The 22668-nt window shown below is 38.4% G+C and overlaps 1 protein-coding gene across 1 annotated transcript in view; it reads right to left on the reverse strand.

The window, feature by feature from the left end:
* The window catches only part of TEX11 (testis expressed 11), a 338390-nt gene that overhangs the window by 296889 nt on the left and 18833 nt on the right, over positions 1-22668 (reverse strand). The window contains exons 5-7 of the mRNA XM_065900178.1: positions 19837-19916; positions 7492-7572; positions 7282-7401 (exon numbers count right to left, since the gene is read on the reverse strand). Coding sequence (XP_065756250.1) covers positions 7282-7401; positions 7492-7572; positions 19837-19916 — 281 coding nt within the window. The remainder of the gene's footprint in view (positions 1-7281; positions 7402-7491; positions 7573-19836; positions 19917-22668) is intronic.

Genomic DNA, 22668 nt, shown 5'->3' on the forward strand with positions numbered 1-22668 from the left:
TCTCTGGGCTTTCTATCCTGGTCCATTGATCTATATTTCTGTTTGTGTGCCAGTACCATACTGTCTTGATTACTATAGCTTTGTACTATAGTCTGAAGACCGGGAGCCTGACTCCTACATCTCTGTTTTTCTTTCTCAAGACTGCTTTGGCTAATCGGAGTCTTTTGTGTTTCCCTACAAATTGTGAAATTTTTTGTTCTAGTCCTGTGATAAATACCATTGGGAGGTTAAGAGGGATTGCACTGAATGTGTAGATTGCTTAGGGTAGTACAGTCATTTTCACAATGTTGATTCTTCCAATCCAAGAACGTAATATAGCTCTCCATCTGGTTGTATCATCTTTAATTTTTTTCATCAGTGACTTAACAGTTTTCTACATACATGTCTTTTGTCTCCTTAGGTAGGTTTACTCCTAGCTATTTTATTCTATTTGTTGCAGTGGTAAATGAGGGTGTTTCCTTAATCTCTATTTCAGATTTTTCTTCCTTAGTGTATAGGAATGCAAGAGATTTCTGTGAATTAATTTTGTATCCTGCTACTTTACCAAATTCACTGATTAGCTCTAGTAGTTTTCTGGAAGCATCTTTTGGATTCTCTTTGCATAGTATCATGTCATCTGCAAACAGTGACAGCTTTACTACTTCTCTTCCGATTTGGATTCATTTTCATTCTTTTTCTTCTCTGAGTGCTGTGGCTAAGACTTCCAAAACTATTTTGAGTTACAGTGGTGAGAGTAGACAACCTTGTCTTCTTCCTGATCTTAGTGGAAATCGTTTCAGTTTTTCACCACTGAGAACGATGTTGGCTGTGGGTCTGTCATATATGGCCTTTATTACGCTGAGGTAAGTTCCCACTATGCCTACTTTCTGGAGGGTTTTTATCATAAATGTGTGCTGAATTTTGTCAAAAGCTTTTTCTGCATCTATTGAGATGATCATATGGATTTTCTCCTTCCATTTGTTAATATCATTTATCATATGGATTGATTTGCATATATTGAAGAATCCTTGCATTCCTGGGATAAACCCCACTTGATCATGGTGTATTATCCTTTTAATGTGCTGTTGGATTCTGTTTGCTAGTATTTTGTTAACGATTTTTGCATCTATGTTCATCAGTGATATTGGCCTGTAGTTTTCTTTCTTTGTGATGTCTTTGTCTGGTTTTGGTATCAGGGTGATGGCGGACTCATAGAATGAGTTTGGGAGTGTCCTTCCCTATGCTATATTTTGGAAGAGTTTGAGAAGGATAGGTGTTAGCCCTTCTCTAAGTTTTTGATACACTTCGCCTGTCAGGCCATCTCGTCCTGGGCTTTTGTTTGTTTGAAGATATTTAATCAGTCTCGATTACAGTGCTTGTGATTGCTCTGTTTACATTTTCTATTTCTTCCTCGTTCAGTCTCAGAAGGTTGTGCTTTTCTAAGAATTTGTCCCTTTCTTCCAGGTTGTCTATTTTACTGGCATATAGTTGCTTGTACTAATCTCTCATGATCCGTTGTACTTCTGGAGTGTCAGTTGTTACTTCTCCTTCATTTCTAATTCTATTGAGTCTTCTCCCTTTTTTTCTTGATGAGTCTGGCTAATGGTTTGTCAATTTTGTTTATCTTCTCAAAGAACCAGCTTTTAGTTTCATTGATCTTTGCTACTGTTTCCTTCATTTCTTTTCTTTTTCATTTATTTCTGATCTGATCTTTATGATTTCTTTCCATCTGTTACATTTGGGTGTTTTTTCTTCTTTCTCTAATTGGTTTACGTGAAAGGTTAGGTTGTTTGAGATGTTTCTTGTTTCTTAAGGTAGGATTGCATTGCAATAAACTTTCCTCTTAGAACTGCTTTTGCTGCATGCCATACGTTTTGGGCCATCCTGTTTTCATTGTCATTTGTTTCTAGGTATTTCTTGATTTCCACAGTGATCCCTTGGTTATTAAGTAGTGTATTGTTTAGCCTCCATGTGTCTGTATTTTTTACAGATTTTTCCCTGTAACTGATACCTACTCTCACAGCACTGTGTTCGGAAAAGATACTTGATACAAGTTCAGTTTTCTTAAATTTACCAAGGCTTGATTTCTGACCCAAGATATGATCTATCCTGGAGAATGTTCCATGAGTACTGGAGAAGAAACTGTATTCTGTTGTTTTTGGTTGGAATTTCCTATAAACATCAAATAACTCCATCCTGTTTAATATATCATTTAAAGCTTGTGTTTCCTTATTTATTTTCATTTTCGATAATCTGTCCATTGGTGAAAGTGGGGTGTCAAAGTCCCCTACTAAGATTGTGTTACTGTCGATTTCCCATTATATGGCTGTTAGCATATCCCTTATGTATTGAGATACTCCTATGTTGGGTGCATACATATTTACAATTGTTATATCTTCTTCTTGGATTGATCCCTTGATCATTACATGGTGTCCTTCTTCGTTTCTTGTAATACTCTTTAAGTTTTCTTTTGTCTGATATGAGAGTTGCTACTCCAGCTTTCCTCTGATTTCCATTTGTATGGAATATCTTTTTCCATCCCCTCACTTTCAGTCTGTATGTGTCCCTAGGTCTGAAGTGACCCAGCATATATACAGGTCTTGCTTTTGTATCCATTCAGCCAGTCTATGTCTTTTGGTTGGAGCATTTAATCCATTTACATTTAAGGTAGTTATCGATATGTATCTTCCTATTTTCATTTTTAGTTGTCTTGGGTGTGTTACTGTAGGTCTTTTCCTTCTCTTGTATTTCCTACCTAGAGAATTTCCTTTAGCATATGTTATAAAGCTGCCTTAGTGGTGCTGAATTCTCTTAGCTTTTGCTTGTCTGTAAAGGTTTTAATTTCTCCATCAAATTGGAATGAGATCCTTGCTGGCTAGAGTAATCTTGGCTGTAGGTCTTTGCCTTTCATCACTTTAAGTATGTCCTGCCACTCCCTTCTGGCTTGCAGAGTTTCTGCTGAAACATCAGCTGTTAACCTTATGGGGATTCCCTTGCATGTTATTTGTTGTTTTTCCCTTGCTGCTTTTAATATTTTTTCTTTGTATTTAATTTTTGACAGTTTGATTAACATGTGCCTTGGCATGTTTCTCCTTGGATTTATTGTATATGGGATCCTCTGCGCTTCGTGGACTTGATTAACTATTTCCTTTCCCATATTAGGGAAGTTTTCAACTATAATCTCTTCGAATATTTTGTCAGTCCCATTCTTTTTCTCTTCTTCTTCTGGGATACCTATTATTTGAATGTTGGTGCGTTTAATGGTGTCCCAGAGGTCTCTGAGACTCTCCTCAATTCTTTTCATTCTTGTTTCTTTATTCTGCTCTGCAGTTGTTATTTCCACTATTTTACCTTCCAGGTCACTTATCCATTCTTCTGCCTCAGTTATTCTCCTATTGATCCCTTCTAGAGAATTTTGAATTTCATTTATTGTGTTATTCATCATTGTTTACTCTTAGTTTTTCTAGGTCCTTGTTAAAGGTTTCTTATATCTTCTCCATTCTATTTCCAAGATTTTGTATCATCTTTACTATCGCTATTCTGAATTCTTTTTAGGTAGACTGCCTATTTCCTCTTCATTTGTTTGGTCTCATGGGTTTTTGCCTTGCTCCTTCATCTGCTGTGTGTTTCTCTGTCTTCTCATTTTGCTTAACTTACTCTGTTTGGGGTCTCCTTTTCGCAAGCTGCATGTTCATATTTCCCGTTGTTTTTGTTGTCTGCCCCCAGTGGCTAAGGTTGGTTCAGTGCGTTCTGCAGGCTTCCTGGTGGAGGGGCCTGGTGTCTGTGTTCTGGTGGATGAGGCTGGATCTTGTCTTTCTGCTGGCCAGGACCGTGACCAGTGGTTTGTTTTGGGGTGTCTGTGACCTTATTATGATTTTAGGCAGCCTCTCTACTAATGGATGGGGTTGTGTTCCTGTCTTGCTAGTTGTTTGGCATAGGGTGTCCAGCATTGTAGCTTGCTGTTCGTTGAGTGGAGCTGGGTCTTATCGTCAAGATGGAGATATCCAGGAGAGCTATCGCCGTTTGATATTGCGTGGAGCCGGGAGGTCTCTGGTGGACCAATGTCCTGAACTTGGGTCTGCCACCTCAGAGGCACAGGCCTGACACCCTGCCATAACACCAAGACCCTGTCAGCTACACGGCTCAGAAGCAAAGGGAGAAAAAAAGAAAGAAGAGAGCAACCAAACCAAAAAAAAATCCACCAATGATAACAAGCACTAAAATCTCTACTAAAAAAAAAAAAAACGGACAAACAAAACCCAAGGACAAACGGTAAAAGCAAAGGTATTTAGAAAAATATCACACAAAGAAGTGTACACATACACACTCACCAAAAGAGAAAAAGGAAAAAATTATCTATCTATCTATATATATATAAAAGGAAAAGTAAGAGAACAGCCAAATCAATAAATAAATCTACCAATGATAATAAACTCTAAATACTAAACTAAGATAAACATAAAGCCAGATACAAATTAGATGCAGAAAGCAAACCTCAAGTCTACAGTTGCTCCCAAAGTCCACCGCCTCAATTTTGGGATGATTCGTTGTCTATTCAGGTATTCCACAGATGCAGGGTACATTAAGTTGATTGTGGAGATTTAATCCGCTGCTCCTGAGGCTGCTGGGAGAAATTTCCCTTTCTCTTCTTTGTTCACACAGCTCCTGGGGTTCAGCTTTGGATTTGGACCCGCCTCTGCGTGTAGGTCGCCTGAGGGTGTCTGTTCTGCACTCAGACAGGATGGGGTTAAAGTAGCAGCTGATTAGGGGGCTCTGGCTCACTCAGGCCGGGGGGAGGGAGGGTTATGGAATGTGGGGCAAGCCTGCGGCAGCAGAGACAAACATGACGTTGCAACAGCCTGAGGCGCGCCGAGCCTTCTCCCAGGGAAGTTGTCACTGGATCACGGGACCCAGGCAGTGGCAGGCTGCACGGGCTCCCGGAAATGGAGGTGTGGACAGTGACCTGTGCTTGCACACTGGCTTCTTGGTGGCTGCAGTAGCAGCCTTAGCGTTTCATGCCCGTCTCTGGTGCCCGCGCTGATAGCCGCAGCTCACGCCCGTCTCTCGAGCTCGTTTAGGTGGTGCTCTGAATTCCCTCTCCTCGCGCACCCCAAAACAGTGGTCTCCTTCCTCTTAGGCAGTTCCAGACTTTTTCCTCCTGGCTAGCTGTGGCACACTAGCCCCCTTCAGGCTGTGTTCACACAGCCAACCCCAGACCTCTCCCTAGGATCTGTCTTCCAAAGCCGGAGCCTCAGCTCCCAGCCCCCGCCCGTCCCGGCAGGTGAACAGACAAGCCTCTCAGGCTGGTGAGTGCTGGTCCACACCGAGCCTCTGTGTGGGAATCTCTCTGCTTTGCCCTCTGCACCTCTGTTGCTGCGCTATCCTCCATGGCCCCAAACCTTCCCCCCTGACCACCTGCTGTCTCCACCAGGGAAGGGGCTTCCCAGTGTGTGGAAACTTTTCCTCCTTCACAGCTCCCTCCCAGAGGTCCAGGTCCCATCCTTATTCTTTTGTCTCTGTTTTTTCTTTATTCTTCTGCCCTACCCAGGTACGTGGGGAGTTTCTTGCCTTTTGGGAAGTCTGAGGTCTTCTTCAGCATTCAGTAGGTGTTCTGTAGGAGTTGTTCCACATGTAGATGTATTTCTGATGTATGTGTGGGGAGGAAGGTGATCTCCACGTCTTACTCCTCTGCCATCCTGAAGGTCTCCTCTAGTAGCCTTCTTATTTAAGTATTATTTACTCAATGTGTTATTGGTTTTAGGGCATTCTACCTGAGCTTCAGGCTCCTCATTTGTAAAATCGGGATAACACCACCTCACAAACTCTTCACGCCACAAAGTCAAATAAGAGTTCCAGAGTCTCGCCAGAATCAATTAATTTTTGACAAGAGTGCTAAGACCATTCAATGGGGAAAGAATAGTCTTTTCAATAAATGGTGCTGGGACAACTGGATAGCTATATGCAAAAGAATGCAGCTGGACTCCCACCCCATGCCATACTCAAAAATTAACTTGAAATGGATCAAAGACCTAAATGTAAGTGCTAAATCTATAAAACTCAAAGATATGCAGAAATTGGAGCCCTCAGAGACTAGTGGCAGTGTAAAATGGTACAGCCACAGTGGAAAACAGTCTGGCAGTTTCACAAAAGGTTAAACATAGAGTAATAATGTTATTCAGCAATTCTGCTCCTAGGTACATATCCAAGAGAAATGTAAAAATGTACACACAAAAATATGTACATGAATGTTCACAGTAGAATTATTCATAATAGCCCCAAACTGGAAACAATCCAACTGTTCATCAATAGATGAATGGATAAACAAAATTTGGTATATCCATACAGTATAACATTATTCTGTAATAAAAATATTGATACATGCTACAACATAGATAACCTTGAAAACATGCTAAGTAAAAGAAGCTAATCACAAAAGATCAAATATTGTATGATTTCATTTATATGAAATGCCCAGAACAGGTAAATCTATAAAGACAGAAAATATAATAGTGGTTGCTAGTGCTGGGGTCAGGAGGAATAGGGAGTGACTGCTAATGGATAGGGGGTTTCTTTTGGGGTAATGAAAATGTTTTAAACTTAAGACTCTGGTGAAGGTTGTACAATTCTATGAATATACTAAAACATTTTAAATGTACAATTCAATGGTATTAATTTTATAGTATACAAATTATAAATATCTCAATGAAGATGTTAAAAATTAAAACTAAGATTACGCTAGATGATTCTTAAGGTCTCTTTCATTTCTAGAATTACATAATTTCAGAGAGTAAACTCATCACATTACATTTTGTCAACTGAAAATGCACACCTAACTGCATGGTGACAAAAGAAGAAAACCCACAAGCCAAACTGAGGTAAAGTACAACTCTGAACACTGATACCAGCAGACTTTTAGAAAACATCAGCGAACAACCCAGAATAATTGCTAATGTGAAGGCTCTTTTTGGGCAAATATTTTAGGTAGACTGTGAATGTAAGATATCCACAGAGACAGGTATTTCAAGTAGAAGCCACTGCCACAAATAAATGATAGGTATTACATGCAGTGGTTGAAAATGATGATTAGTTATATAAGTCTTTTCAATCTCACCCACCCAGATAGGTACCAATCACCATTAGTAACGTCACCTTCAGATATAAAACAGATTAAAAAGGCCAAATATAATATCCTATAAAAGACCAATGACACCGGACTTTCTTCTAATAGGTTACATGTCATCACTTTTGCATTTACGTACATAAAATGCCCCACTGCGAGGCCCTACTGACTATGATACCTACTGACTCTGCTTGGTAAGAAAGCACTCTGAAAACGTCCCTCTCCGTAGCAGTCTTCTGCATAGTCACATGGAACTCAGTGGAGCAACTCTGCATTAATTTGACATATAACTTCTCCAGACCCTGGAAAATAAACCACAATACAATGTAATGATGAGAATAACCACAATTGTTACTAATAACTGCCACACCTAAAAATCAATGGTAACTTACAGCCATGGCAGCTTGAAAAAACTCATCGGCGATCACAGCATTTCCACCATCCACCCATCCTTTTCCTGTTTTCAGATTCATCTGGAAGAAAGAAGTTAGAAAATAATTTTTAACAACTCACACCTCTTCAAAACTGACTGAGGATTATATTGGAGAAAATATTTAATTCTCTGTTCATATTCAGTAGTGTAATCCACAGAAAACAAAAAACTAACAGCATTTATTAGACTTCTGTGCTCTGCTCAGAACTCCATAATTAAAGAGAAACGGTCTTAAGAAAAGCAATAATAAAAAATTAATATACTTGAAAACACATCTTCTAAGAAAATACTAAAAGAAAACATTGAGATAATTTAGACAGGAAGAGAAAGTTCTAAAACTTAATGCCTGGGGCTTCCCTGGTGGTGCAGTGCTTGAGAATCTGCCTGCTAATGCAGGGGACGTGGGTTCGAGCCCTGGTCTGGGAGCATCCCACATGCCACGGAGCAACTAGGTCTGTGAGCCACAACTACTGAGCCTGAGCGTCTGGAGCCTGTGCTCCGCAACAAGAGAGGCCGCGATGAAGAGTGGCCCCCGCTTGCCACAACTAGAGAAAGCCCACGCACAGAAACGAAGACACAACACAGCAAAAATAAATAAATTAATAAACTCCTACCACCATCTTAAAAAAAAAAACTTAATGCCTCACATACTTGAAGAAAGTTATATGATAAGCACTAGACTATAAGTCAACATACCTCGGTTCTAGTTTTTAACTATGTCTCTAATAAAATTTTTCTTAGACCAGCAAACGTTTACTATGTATCCTTTACATGCCAGGCACCCTGAAGAAGCTCACAGTATTATAAACTGACAGACACGTAAATAAATAGTTGCTAAGTAATGTGCACAAATACTGTGGAAGCAAACAAGGACTGAATCAAGATAGAGGATTGAGCACACACTACAGCCACCCCTTCTATTATAAATCCCTAGAAATGATGTATATATAGTACATACTATGATATACTATAAGTTTTATATACTATAAATATATATACTATAAATTTTATATACTATGAACCCCTAGAAAGGATATATATATATTTATATGATATATATATATCCTTTCTAGGGATTTATATATATTTTCTATAAATAAAAGAAAAATATACATATTTTTCTTATTAATAATAGTCCTGAAAAATAAGGGGCGTTTTTAGTTGATATGAAATTATGAAGAACCTCTGAAAAACAGCAAATGGAATGAGGCAAAATCCCATATCCTAAAATGCACGAAAATGCAAAATGTGGAAACATTCTGGATATGAACAGGAGGAGTATCAGGCAGTAGGCTTCATCCCCAACAGATATATTCTCCCCTCCTCCCCAGAAAGGAACAGTAAGTACAATCACTTAGGCTAGAGAAAAACAGAGTTCCAGGCGGCTGACAACACAGGTCAATGCAAAACCTCTGGTCTTAATTCTCCATCAGTCACTGGATTCAGTTACAGTAAATAGTGTGACACAGAAGACTATCAAGGAATCTCAAATTAAATATAAGCAAGAATCACCAAATGTTTGAGGGTAACCAATAATATGAAAGAACATCACACTCAACAAACAGAATACCTAAGGAAATAGAATTAAGACAGCAAGTAGATGGAAACATAAAGAGAAATACCATTATTATCCACAGAATTAAACAGTAGTCATAATCAATAAAATGCTCCTTTTAGGTTCCATTCTTTGAAATCAATAAAGCCAAAAATGCAAATGTGAGAGGTAACAGAAGTTAGAAGGGTAATGGTGGGGAAAGGGAGACAGAATGATAAAGGTACTAATATCTTCACAGAGTTGAAAGTAAAGATATACTCTCCAAAACTGATGGAGAAATAAAAACTTAAATATATTAAAATAAATAAATTTCAATTAAATAAATTTCAATTAAAATAATAATAATTAAATTAAAAACAGTATAATTAACAAAAACTGAAAGGAGTAGGGGAGGTAATATATGATGAGATAAATCTTCACCTATCATAACAGAAAGAAACAGACCATATACGAAGCTGATAAATCAAGATTTAATTATTGTAGGCTGAATTGTGTCGACCCCTCCCACCAAAAAATTCATATGTTGAAGTCCCAGCTCCCAGTACCTCAGAATGTGACTGTATTTAAAGATAGGGCCTTTAACAAAATGATGACGTTAAAATGACACCATTACGTGTGCCCTAATCCAATCTGACTGGTGTCCTTTTAAGAAGAAATTTGGACACACAAAGGGACACCAGGTGTGTGCCCACACAGAGGAAATGCCATATGAGGACACAGAGAAAAGGCAGCCATCTGCAAGCCAAGGAGAGAGGCCTCAGGAGAAAACAAACCTTCCAACACCTTGATCCTGGACATGATTTTGGATCATGATCTTGGACACAATTGTGGGAAAATAAATTTCTACTGTTTAGACCACCCACTGTATAGTATTTTGTTATGGCAGCCCTAGCAAACTAATACAGTGATACAACCATATGATTAAGATATATGAAAGTAAACGTGAGAAGTAAAAAAAAAATGGTTACAAGCAATAGCCTTAAAATAGGAAAAGATATATGCACAAGGCAATTCACTGCAACATCCAAATGTCCATCAAAGAGGGCTGCTTGAATATGACAAGTTACATGCACCAACTGAATGCTATGTAGCTAAAAAAAAAAAAAAAAAAACGAAAACATGCATCTCTATATACTGCTATGGAGTGATCTGTCAGATATAATGTTAAACTGGGTAAAAAAAAAAAAAAAAGGTGGAGAAAAGTATACGTATGGAATACTACCAATTATCTAAGACACTCGGGGCAGGTAGAGATATGAATAAATACCTATTTGCTTATATTTAAAAAGCAAAAGTACAGAGAGGGAACAAGATGGTGGAGCAGAAGGACGTGCTTTCACTCCCTCTTGTGAGAACACCAGATTCACAACAAGCTGCTGGAAATCATCGACAGGAAGACACTGGAACTCACCAAAAAAGATACCGCACATCCAAAGACAAAGGAGAAGCCACAATGAGACGGTAGGAGGGGCGCAATCACAGTAAAATCCAATCCCGTAACTGCTGGGTGAGTGACTCACAGACTGGAGAACACTTATACCACAGAAGTCCACACACTGGAATGAAGGTTCTGAGCCCCACGTCAGGCTTCCCAACATGGGGGTCCGGCAATGGAAGGAGGAATTCCTAGAGAATCAGACTTTGAAGCCAAGTGGGATTTGTACCACATGAAGGAACAAGATAACCGCCCCCCAAAAAAAAGCCTAAATGAAGTGGAGATAGGCAACCTTCCAGAAAAAGAATTCAGAATGAGAGTGAAGATGATCCAGGACCTCAGAAAAAGAATGGAGGCAAAGATCGAGCAGATGCAAGAAATGTTTAACAAAGACCAAGAAGAATTAAAGAACAAACAAACAGAGATGAACAATACAATAACTGAAATGAAAACTACATTAGAAAGAATCAATAACAGAATAAGTGAGGCAGAAGAACGGATAAGTGACCTGGAAGACAAAACGATGGAATTCACTGCTGCAGAACAGAATAAAGAAAAAAGAATGAAAAGAAATGAAGACAGCCTAAGAGACCTGTGGGACAACATTAAATGCAACAACTTTCGCATTACAGGGGTCCCAGAAGGAGAAGAGAGAGAGAGTGGACGAGAGGAAATATTTGAAGACATTATAGTCGAAAATTTCCCTAACATGGGAAAGGAAACAACCACCCAAGTCCAGGAAGCGCAACAAGTCCCATACAGTATAAACCCAAGCAGAAACACACCGAGACACATAGTAATCAAATTGGCAAAAATTAAAGACAAAGAAAAATTATTGAAAGCAGTAAGGGAAAAATGACAAATAACATACCAGGGAACTCCCATAAGTTTAACAGCTGATTTCTCAGCAGAAACTCCACAAGCCAGAAGGGAGTGTCATGATATACTTTAAGTGATGAAAGGGAAGAACCTATAACCAAGATTACTCTACCGGGCAAGGATCTCATTCAGATTCGATGGAGAAATCAAAAGCTTTACAGACAAGCAAAAGCTAAGGGAATTCAGCACCACCAAACCAGCTCTACAACAAAAGCTAAAGGAACTTCTCTAAGAGGGAAACACAAGAGGAGAAAAGGACCTACAAACACAAACCCAAAACAATTAAGAAAATGGTCATAGGAACATACATTATCGTTAATTACCTTAACGTGAATGGATTCAATGCTCCAACCAAAAGACACAGGCTTGCTGAATGGATACAAACACAAGATCCATCTATATGCTGTCTACAAGAGACCCACCTCAGACCTAGGGACACATACAGACTGAAAGTGAGGGGATGGAAAAAGATATTCCATGCAAATGGAAATCAAAAAAAAGCTGGAGTAACAATACTCATATCAGATAAAATAGACTTTAAAATAAAGAATATTACAAGAGACAAGGAAGGACACTACATAATGATCAAGGGATCAATCCAAGAAGAAGATATAACAATTATAAATATATATGAACCCAACATAGGAGCACCTCAATACATAAGGCAACTGTGAACAGCTATAAAAGAGGAAATTGACAGTAACACAATAATAGTGGGGGAATTTAACACCTCACTTACACCAATGGACAGATCATCCAAAATGAAAATAAACAAGGAAACACAAGCTTTAAATGACACAATAGACCAAATAGATGTAACTGATATTTACAGGACATTCCATCCAAAAACAGCAGATTACACTTTCTTCTCAAGTGAGCACGGAACGTTCTCCAGGATAGATCACATCTTGGGTCACAAATCAAGCCTCAGTAAATTTAAGAAAACTGAAATCACATCAAGCATCTTTTCTGACCTCAACGCTACGAGATTAGAAATGAACTACAGGGAGAAAAACGTAAAAAACACAGACACATGGAGGCTAAACAATACATTACTAAATAACCAAGAGATCACTGAAGAAATCAAAGAGGACATCAAAAAGTACATAGAGACAAATGACAATAAAAACACGACAATCCAAAACCTATGGGATGCAGCAAAAGCAGTTCTAAGAGGGAAGTTTATAGCTATACAAGCCTACCTCAAGAAACAAGAAAAGCCTCAAATAAACGATCTAACCTTACACCTAAAGGAACTGAGAAAGAAGAACAAACACAACCCAAAGTTAGCAGAAGGAAAGAAATCATAAAGATCAGACCAGAAATAAATGAAATAGAAACAAAGAAAACAATAGCACAGATCAATAAAACCAAAAGCTGGTTCTTTGAGAAGATAAACAAAATTGATAAACCATTAGCCAAACTCATCAAGAAGAAGAGGGAGAGAACTCAAATCAATAAAATTAGTAATGAAAAAGGAAAAGTTACAACAGACACCGCAAAAATACAAAGCATCCTAAGAGACTACTACAAGCAACTCTATGCCAATAAAATGGACAACCTAGAAGAAATGGACAAATTCTTAGAAAGGTATATAACCTTGCAAGACTGAACCAGGAAGAAACAGAAAATATGAACAGACCAATCACAAGTAATAAAATTGAAACTGTGATTAAAAATCTTCCAATAAACAAAAGCCCAGGACCAGATGGCTTCACAGGTGAATTCTATCAAACATTTAGAGAAGAGCTAACACCCATCCTTCTCAAACCCTTCCAAAAAACCACAGAGGAAGGAACACTCCCAAACTCACTCTATGAGGCCACCATCAACCAGATACCAAAACCAGGCAAAGATACTACAAAAAAAGAAAACTACAGACCAATATCACTGATAAATACAGATGCAAAAATCCTCAACAAAATACCAGCAAACAGAATCCAACAACACGTTAAAAGGATCATACACCATGATAAAGTGGGGTTTACCCCAGGGATGCAAGGATTCTTCAATATACACAAATCAATCAATATGATACACCATATTAACCAACTGAAGAATAAAAACCATATGATCATCTCAATGGATGCAGGAAAAGCTTTTGACAGAACTCAACACCTATTTATGATAAAAACTTCAGAAAGTGGGCAGAGAGGGAACCTACCTCAACATAATAGAGGCCATATATGATAAACCCACAGCAAACATCATTCTCAATGGTGAAAAACTGAAAGCATTTCCTCTAAGATCAGGAACAAGACAAGGATGTCCACTCTCACCACTATTATTCAACATAGTTTTGCAAGTCCTAGCCACGGAAATCAGAGAAGACAAAGAAATAAAAGGAATACAAATTGGATAAGAAAAAGTAAAACTGTCACTGTTTGCAGATGACATGATACTATACATAGAGTACCCTAAAGATGCCACCAGAAAACTACTAGAGCTAATCAATGAATTTGGTAAAGTTGCAGGATACAAAATTAATGCACAGAAATCTCTGGCATTCCTATACACTAATGATGAAAAATCTGAAACAGAAATTAAGAAAACACTCCCATTTACCATTGCAACAAAAAGAATAAAATACCTAGGAATAAACATACCTAGGGAGTCAAAAGACCTGTATGCAAAAAACTATGAGACACTGATGAAGAAATTAAAGATGATACCAACAGATGGAGAGATATACCATGTTCTTGGATTTCAAGAATCAATATTGTGAAAATGACTATATTACCCAAAGCAATCTACAGATTCAAGGCAATCCCTATGAAATTACAAATGGCATTTTTTACATAACTAGAACAAAAAATCTTAAAATTTGTATGGAGACACCAAAGACCCCGAATAGCCAAAGCAGTCTTGAGGGAATAAATCAGAGCTGGAGGAATCAGACTCCCTAACTTCAGACTATACTATAAAGCTACAGTAATCAAGACAATATGGTACTGGCACAAAAACAGAAACATAGATCAATGGAACAAGATAGAAAGCCCAGAGATAAACCCACGAACATATGGTCAATTAATCTATGACAAAGGAGGCAAGGATATACAATGGAGAAAAGACAGTCTCTTCAATAAGTGGTGCTGGGAAAACTGGACAGCTACATGTAAAAGAATGAAATTAGAACACTCCCTAACATCATACACAAAAATAAACTCAAAATGGATTAGAGACCTAAATGTAAGACCAGGCACTATAAAACTCTTAGAGGAAAACAGGCAGAACACACTTTGACATAAATCAGAGCAAGATCTCTTTTGATCCACCTCCTAGAGTAATGGAAATAAAAACAAAAATAAACAAATGGGACCTAATGAAACTTAAAAGCTTTTGCACAGCAAGGGAAACCATAAACAAGACGAAGAAACAACCCTCATAATGGGAGAAAATATTTGCAAACGAATCAACGGACAAAGGATTAATCTCCAAAATATATAAACAGCTCATGCAGCTCAATATTAAAGAAACAAAGAACCCAATCCCAAAACCGTCAGAAGACCTAAATACACATTTCTCCAAAGAAGACATACAGATGACCAAGAAGCACATGAAAAGCTGCTCAACATCACTAATTATTAGAGAAATGCAAATCAAACCTGCAATGAGGTATCACCTCACACCAGTTAGAATGGGCATCATCAGCAAATCTACAAACAACAAATGCTGGAGAGGGTGTGGAGAAAAGGGAAACCTCTTGCACTGTTGGTGGGAATGTGAACTGATATAGCCACTATGGAGAACAGTATGGAGGTTCCTCAAAAAACTAAAAATAGAATTACCATATGATCCAGCAATGCCACTACTGGGCATATACCCAGAGAAAACCATAATTCAAAAAGACACATGCACCCCAATGTTCATTGCAGCACTATTTAAAATAGCCAGGGCATGGAAGCAACCTAAATGCCCATCAACAGACAAATGGATAAAGAAGTTGTGGTACATACATACAATGGAATATTACTCAGCCATAAAAAGGAATGAAATTGAGTCATTTGCTGAGATGCGGGTGGATCCAGAGACTGTCATAGAGTGAAGTAAGTCAGAAAAAGAAAAACAAGTATTGTATATTAACGCATGTATGTGGAACCTAGAAAATGGTACGTATGAACTGGTTTGCACGGTAGAAGTTGAGACACAGATGTAGAGAACAAACGTATGGACACCAACGGGGGAAAGTTGCAGTGGGGTGGGGATGGTGGTGTGCTGAATTGGGCGATTGGGATTGGCATATATACACTGATGTGTATAAAATTGATTACTAATAAGAAGCTGCTGTTGAAAAAAATATAATTAAATTTAAAAAAACTAATACTAAACTTTCTTTGGGTTATTTGTATGGAAATATGTTAATATAAATGTTTCAGACATTACATGAAATTCCTAAAAAATCTTATATGTTCTGGTATAATGTTGTAAGTCATAATTCTAGTTATTACTTTAAAATGTATATGTCAGAAATAACTACATTTCCTTGTCAATTGCATTATTATGAACTTCCATCAAATCTTTAACCGTGGTCATTTTTAAGTCTTTTGTCATTTACAGACAGTTCTGCGTGTACTCTGATTCTTTTGCAAATATGTTCCTATAGGGCTTCCCTGGTGGCGCAGTGGTTGACAGTCCGCCTGCCAATGCAGGGGACATGGGTTCGTGCCCCAGTCCGGGAAGATCCCACATGCTGCAGAGCGGCTGGGCCCGTGAGCCATGGCCGCTGAGCCTGCGCGTCCGGAGCCTGTGCTCTGCAACGGGAGAGGCCACGACAGTGAGAAGCCCGTGTACCACAAAAAAAAAAAATTTTCCTATAAAAGGGTTTCATCTTCAAGGAATTCATGGAAAAGACTCTGATAAGTACAGGTTTCTGGTAACTGACTATACTGCTGAACTGAATGAATAAGCATTTTCTGAACTCTAATGGAAAACTGATGAATTCATAAAAGTGCTAACAAAAGATCAAGATGAAAAAAATAATTACATGGGACTGAGTGAACTGATGAGGATGATGATAATTTTTGTGACTTTCCGTTTGAATAAAAAAATGCGATGTAACTTTATGTAAAAAGAACTTAATGCAAAACAATGTCACTCTTCTCACTTATTTTCTCTTGCTTTGGAAAATATAGATATTTTCTGCTAAAAATGTGATTTATGCTGACACGTAATACCTTGATTACTGTTATTATAAATGAATTAATAAATATTTTTAAGTTTCAAAAAAACAATAGGAGAGAAAGAGAAATAATCTATGTTATCACTTATATGTGGAATCTAAAAGATAAGACAAACAAATATATATAACAAAACAGAAACAAACTCACAGATACAGAGAACAAACTAGTGGCTACCAGTGGGTAGAGGGAAGGAAGAAAGGACAGGAAAGGGGTTGGGGATTTAGAGATGCAAACTATTATGTATAAAATAAATAAGCAACAAGGGTATATAACACAGCACAGGGAAATATAGCCATTATTTTGAAATAACTTTAAATGGAGTATAACCTATAAAAATAATGAATCACTATGTTGTACACATGAAACTCCTATTGTAAATTAACTATACTTCAATAAAATACATAAAGTCATGCATACATACATACATATCAAAAGAATAATAAACAAAATAGTTACCGACAGGGGAAGGGAGGGAACAGAGTAAAGAGGACAGAGATAGAAGCTAGACTTCTCTGAATATACTTCCTTTAGATTTGACTTGACCTCAGAACCATGTCAGTATTTTACATAATTATAAAACAAAATTCAGGGACTTCCCTGGTGGTGCAGTGGTTAAGAATCCACCTGCCAATTCAGGGGACATGGATTTGATCCCTGGTCCAGAAAGAGCCCACATGCCGCAGAGCAACTAAGCCCGTGCACCACAACTACTGAGCCCACACGCCACAACTACTGAAGCCCATGCACCCTAGGACCCGCGTTCCGCAACTACTGAGCCCACGTGCTGCAACTAGTGAAGCCCACGTGCCTAGAGCTAGTGCCCCATAACAAGAGAAGCCACCGTTGATGAGAAGCCCAGGCACCGCAACAAGAGTAGCCCCCGCTCACCACAACTAGAGAAAGCCTGGGTGCAGCAACGAAGACCCAACACAGCCATAAATAAATAAATTAAATAAAACAAAATTCAATCAAAATGGGTAGGTGGGGGCTTCCCTGGTGGCGCAGTGGTTGAGAGTCCGCCTGCCAATGCAGGGGACACGGGTTCGTGCCCCGGTCCGGGAAGATCCCACATGCCGTGGAGCGGCTGGGCCCGTGAGCCATGGCCGCTGAGCCTGTGCATCCGGAGCCTGTGCTCTGCAATGGGAGAGGCCACAACAGTGAGAGGCCCAAGTACCGCAAAAAAAAAAAAAAAAAAAAAAAAAAAAAAAATGGGTAGGTGGGAGCAATCACAAAAATCAAAAGCAAGCAGAAGCAAATAAACCTATCTATATAGCAAGTCGATAGCTTAATCATAGGGAAAGGAATTATTTCAGGTAATTTTAAGATATTTTAATAATATTAATACAATATTTTGACTGTACATCCCTAGTGAGGTATATCCTAAGAACAAAAGTGCAAAAAAATTCCTAAACGTTTTTAGAAATTATTCTTAGTAATAATATCGATATTGCTATATCCTGAAACTGTTTCAAAAATACATTTTCTAGGATAAAAGAGGTTATTTATTACTTTAATGTTAGGCACCAAGATTTTTAGCACCAAAGACACACAAATATAAAATCAAGAAGCTAAGTAAAACCCTATAATCCTAAATATCAATTGGAAATATCAGTATGAACTCATTATAAACTTTCTCACTTAAAAAAAATATATGTCATAGCTCTGTCCACTAAAAAGGTCTAGAAACAATAATCAATGCAATAGTAATGAGCATTTGTGATGTCCAGACTGTGGGTTCTAAACAACGTTCTCCACTAAAAGAAAGCAGGGCTCCTTAGAGGAATGGCTGATTCCAGGTCTAGGGTAGGAACTATACAAGATAAGCCTGGATATCTTGCCATATCGGAAACCAAATGAAACTATTAAAGACTGCTGAGGTCGTGCCAAAAGGACTCAGAATCACTTAAAGAAGCTCCTTCCAGCCCAAAACAGGACATTGTGCTTCAATAAGAATAATAACTACAATGAACTGAAAGTCATTAAATATGTTAAAATCCATGAGTTCACAGTAATACTTTTTAAACAAAAACCCACTCAGTCATCATTTAAGGATGTTACAGAACCAACTCATTATTCTGAAAACTGTTAAATAAAGGGGAAGAGTCAGGACTTTCTTATACAAAATATACTTCAGAGTAACCAAATAGTTGATGAAAGTTTCTCTCTATTCCAGTTAATAAACAAAATAACTACAGAATTAGAATATGCAGACCCCCACAGAAATAATGGATCTGGGGACAATAATCATCGAAGGACACTAACACAACAGAAAAGAGACAAGTAGACATTAGTGCCTCCTGATGGAAGTAACCATACCGCCTATGAATTATTCTTGACAAAAATGAACCTGAATCAGATCAAGCTTCTAAATCTAACTACCAGTTTACAGGAAAAACAGAGGACAAAGTACTATATTAAATGACACCATAAGGATGCAGTTATCAGAATCCAGAATTTAAGTAAACTATAGAACATATTAACAAAATATAAGGTGTGGACTTTAATCCTGATTCTAAAAAACCAACTGGAAAGAAGTGGGGGGAGGGAGGTGGGAAGGGTTGGGGGGAGGGAAGACTAGATATCTGATGATTTTAGAAAAATCTTTATTAAATTTTATCAGGTATGATAATGGGTATTGGGTTTGAATAAAAAAGATATCCGAAAAAAAAAAAAAAAAAGATATCCAGTCTTTTAGAGACATGTACTGAAATATTCATGGGAAAAATAATGCTTCTTTGGATTTATTTCAAAATAATCCATGGTGCCAGGGGTTTGCTGTTAGAGGAGATATAGAAGAAGCAAGAGTGGTCATGAGTTGATGATTACTCTAGCTGAGTGACAGGTAAATAGGGGAATCATATTATCTTTTCTACTTCATGTGTACATTTGAGCTTTTCAATAAAATATTGTTTTAAAACACTAGGAAAAATACTTTCCACTAAAAAAACTTACTTGCCTCTAGGAAGCAAGACAGGGGGTAGAAAGGGATGGAGCAGAAAACTATTACTTTTTATTATTTTCCTTACTTTTCATAAATCCTGAATTATAAGTTCAATATTAGTCCACTGAATCACTGTAATAACTACAGTACTGCTGATACCTTTAATTGTAATAGATATAATTATTATAAAAGTAACATTGCTAGAACTAAAGGATATAACCCCCTTCCAGGTTTACACTAACTTCAACCATCTACACAGGAATAATGACTCTCTCACTGAATCTGCACTTTCTCCTGATTTAATTAGGACTTACCAAAATTTGTCTTTGAATAGCTTCTTCTGAAGCAGCTAAGCCTTCACACATACACATCAACTTGCAAGCAACATGCCGTACTGCAAAACAGTAATTAGATACCCATAAACACAAAACATTCATTCCCCTTTTATATACACATATAAAGAGAAAAGAGGAGTGAAGTGAAACCACTTTTGTTGTTAAAAATAAGAACTTTAAAGGTCTTTTTAAAAAATCAATTATCAAAAGTAAATGACCTGAAAATTACCAAATGAATCATGGGCTTAATGCTTTAGTCAGATAGATATCTAATTTCCAAATTTTAATTTCTGCCTGTCTTAAATCCCAAAGACTCACATGATGCTCTTGTATGCACCATGCTGGCAGCAAAATAATTCTAAGTAGAATTGGAATCTAAAGCTATTCAACATCTGACAAAATTCCTGAACATCAGAATAGTTTAAGATTATTCTCCTAAAATGTGAAATGGTCTAAATATATTATTTTCTGCAGATGAGGTAAAAGTTCTTGAAGCATAACTTAGAAAATATAGATATCTTCATTACACAGTTCATTTACCCTGAAAATAGGAAAGTTTGAATAATTGTAACCTCTTTAGTTGTGTGGTTTCTTTCATCATAAAACATACCCAATTTATTAAAGATGACTTCACATATAACTGAACTAGTTGTCTTGATGTTATTAAATCTCAGCAGCCATTCTACTTATGCTAACACCATTTTTAATTAATATTCCAATGAAAAAAAGAAGATTTGCCCAGCTTAAATTACGGGTAATTGAAGTAGTCAGATTTTTTGATTTTTTTTTTTTTTTTTGCGGTACGCGGGCCTCTCACTGTTGTGGCCTGTCGCGTTGTGGAGCACAGGCTCCAGACGCGCAGGCTCAGCGGCCATGGCTCACGGGCCCAGCCGCTCCGCGGCATGTGGGATCTTCCCGGACCGGGGCACGAACCCGTGTCCCCTGCATCGGCAGGCGGACTCTCAACCACTGCGCCACCAGGGAAGCCCCATGTAGTCAAATTTTTATTAACATTACAAAATGTAAAATTTATTCATCCCTCAACAAATTTAATTTGTTTCTGGGAAAAAACTTTCAGTAAAATAATTTCTAAACATATATTTACATTGTCCTGCATTTCCAGTTTTGTTTGGTTTTTCTGAGGTACGCGGGCCTCTCACCACTGCGGCCCCTCCCGCCACGGAGCACAGGCTCCGGATGCGCAGGCCCAGCGGCCACGGCCCACGGGCCCAGCCACTCCATGGCACGCGGGATCCTCCCGGACCGGGGCACAAACCCATGCCCACCGCATCGGCAGGCGGACTCCCAACCACTGCGCCACCAGGGAAACCCACATTTCCAGTTTTGAAAATGTTTCCTTTATTGTTTTCAAAGTTTACTAATTCTTCTGTACTCTCAAGGACCCTGATCTCAATTATTTTCCCTCTCCAAAGATATCTTCAGTGCTTCCCTCTCAATTTACTCCTTTCCCTCTACCTTCAAATATATCCATCTCCCTTCCTTGAAAAAATTCAACTAACCCCACTGTGCTTCAAGCTTCCCTCCCATTTCTCCTCTTTCTCCCACTGTCAAACTTCTTGAACTGAATGAGCTACTGTTTTATTGCTACTCCCTCGTCTCCTTAATGCCCTGCAACCTGTTTTGCATCTTTACCACTTTACTAAAGCTGCACTCCCAAAGATCACCTTCCCTGACTTCACAGCTACATTTCACAACGATCATAATAACCTTTTTGAAAAATACTACTTCCTATGCCTCACTCTATCGTGGTTCAGCATTGAGCAGTGTCCCTCTGTGGGAAATGTCTTAGTCTAAGAACTTTGCTCCAGCCCCACATTCTTTTTTTTTTTTTTTTTTTTTCAGCCCCACATTCTTGATCCAGCTGTGTATAGTTATAACCAATAAAGCCTTTAGGCCAAAGGCACCTGAGGCTCAGACAGAATGCTACTTCAGTATAAAGATGTTGTTGTCTTTGTTGCTGTTGCTCTACCCTTGTCTTCTCATCAGCCTCTTCTTGGCCCCTCTATACTATAAACATCTTGGTTAGGTGCTTGCTGACTGACTGCTTGCATCTGCCTTACTCTGCTCCATCAGTGCCCACAGCTTGATATTTGAATTGACTTTAAACAACATATAAATTTGCATCCTCTGGCATTTGTGAATTCTTTATTTTTACTGTTTATTTAGCTTTAACCCATTCCTTCCTAAATCCTCAAGCATAATGTATGCCTGGTATTTTTGCCCTGGAGTCTTACCTTGTCCCTTTCACCTACTGCCTGCCACAACATGGTTTGACAACCCTATAAAAGATTATGTACTCGGGCTTCCCTGGTGGCGCAGTGGTTAAGAGTCCGCCTGCCGATGCAGGGGACACGGGTTCGTGCCCCGGTCCGGGATGATCCCACATACCGCGGAGTGGCTGGGCTCGTAAGCCATGGCCGCTGAGCCTGCACGTCCGGAGCCTGTGCTCCACAACGGGAGAGGCCGCAGCAGTGAGAGGCCCGCGTACCAGAAAAAAAAAAAAAGAGAGAGTATGTACTCAATAAGTGGGTAGCGAGTCTCCTCTAGAATATTTTGACTGTTACTTGTGGTCTCCTATCCTTGCTCTTTTTCTTCCCAGTCCGTAACTGGAAGAATTAAGGTTAAAATCTCAGTACTCTGTTCTCTCAACACCATTGGTTCTTAATATTTGGTATGCATGAGAATTCCTGAGAAATTTTTTCAAATTACAGACATGCCCAGGTTTCATCCTAAACCCCCCAAATCAAAACCTCCAATGGTGGAGCCTGGGCATCTATAGTTTAAAAGGCT

Source organism: Phocoena phocoena, chromosome X (genome assembly GCF_963924675.1).
Source record: "Phocoena phocoena chromosome X, mPhoPho1.1, whole genome shotgun sequence".
In the NCBI taxonomy this organism is placed as follows: domain Eukaryota; kingdom Metazoa; phylum Chordata; class Mammalia; order Artiodactyla; family Phocoenidae; genus Phocoena; species Phocoena phocoena.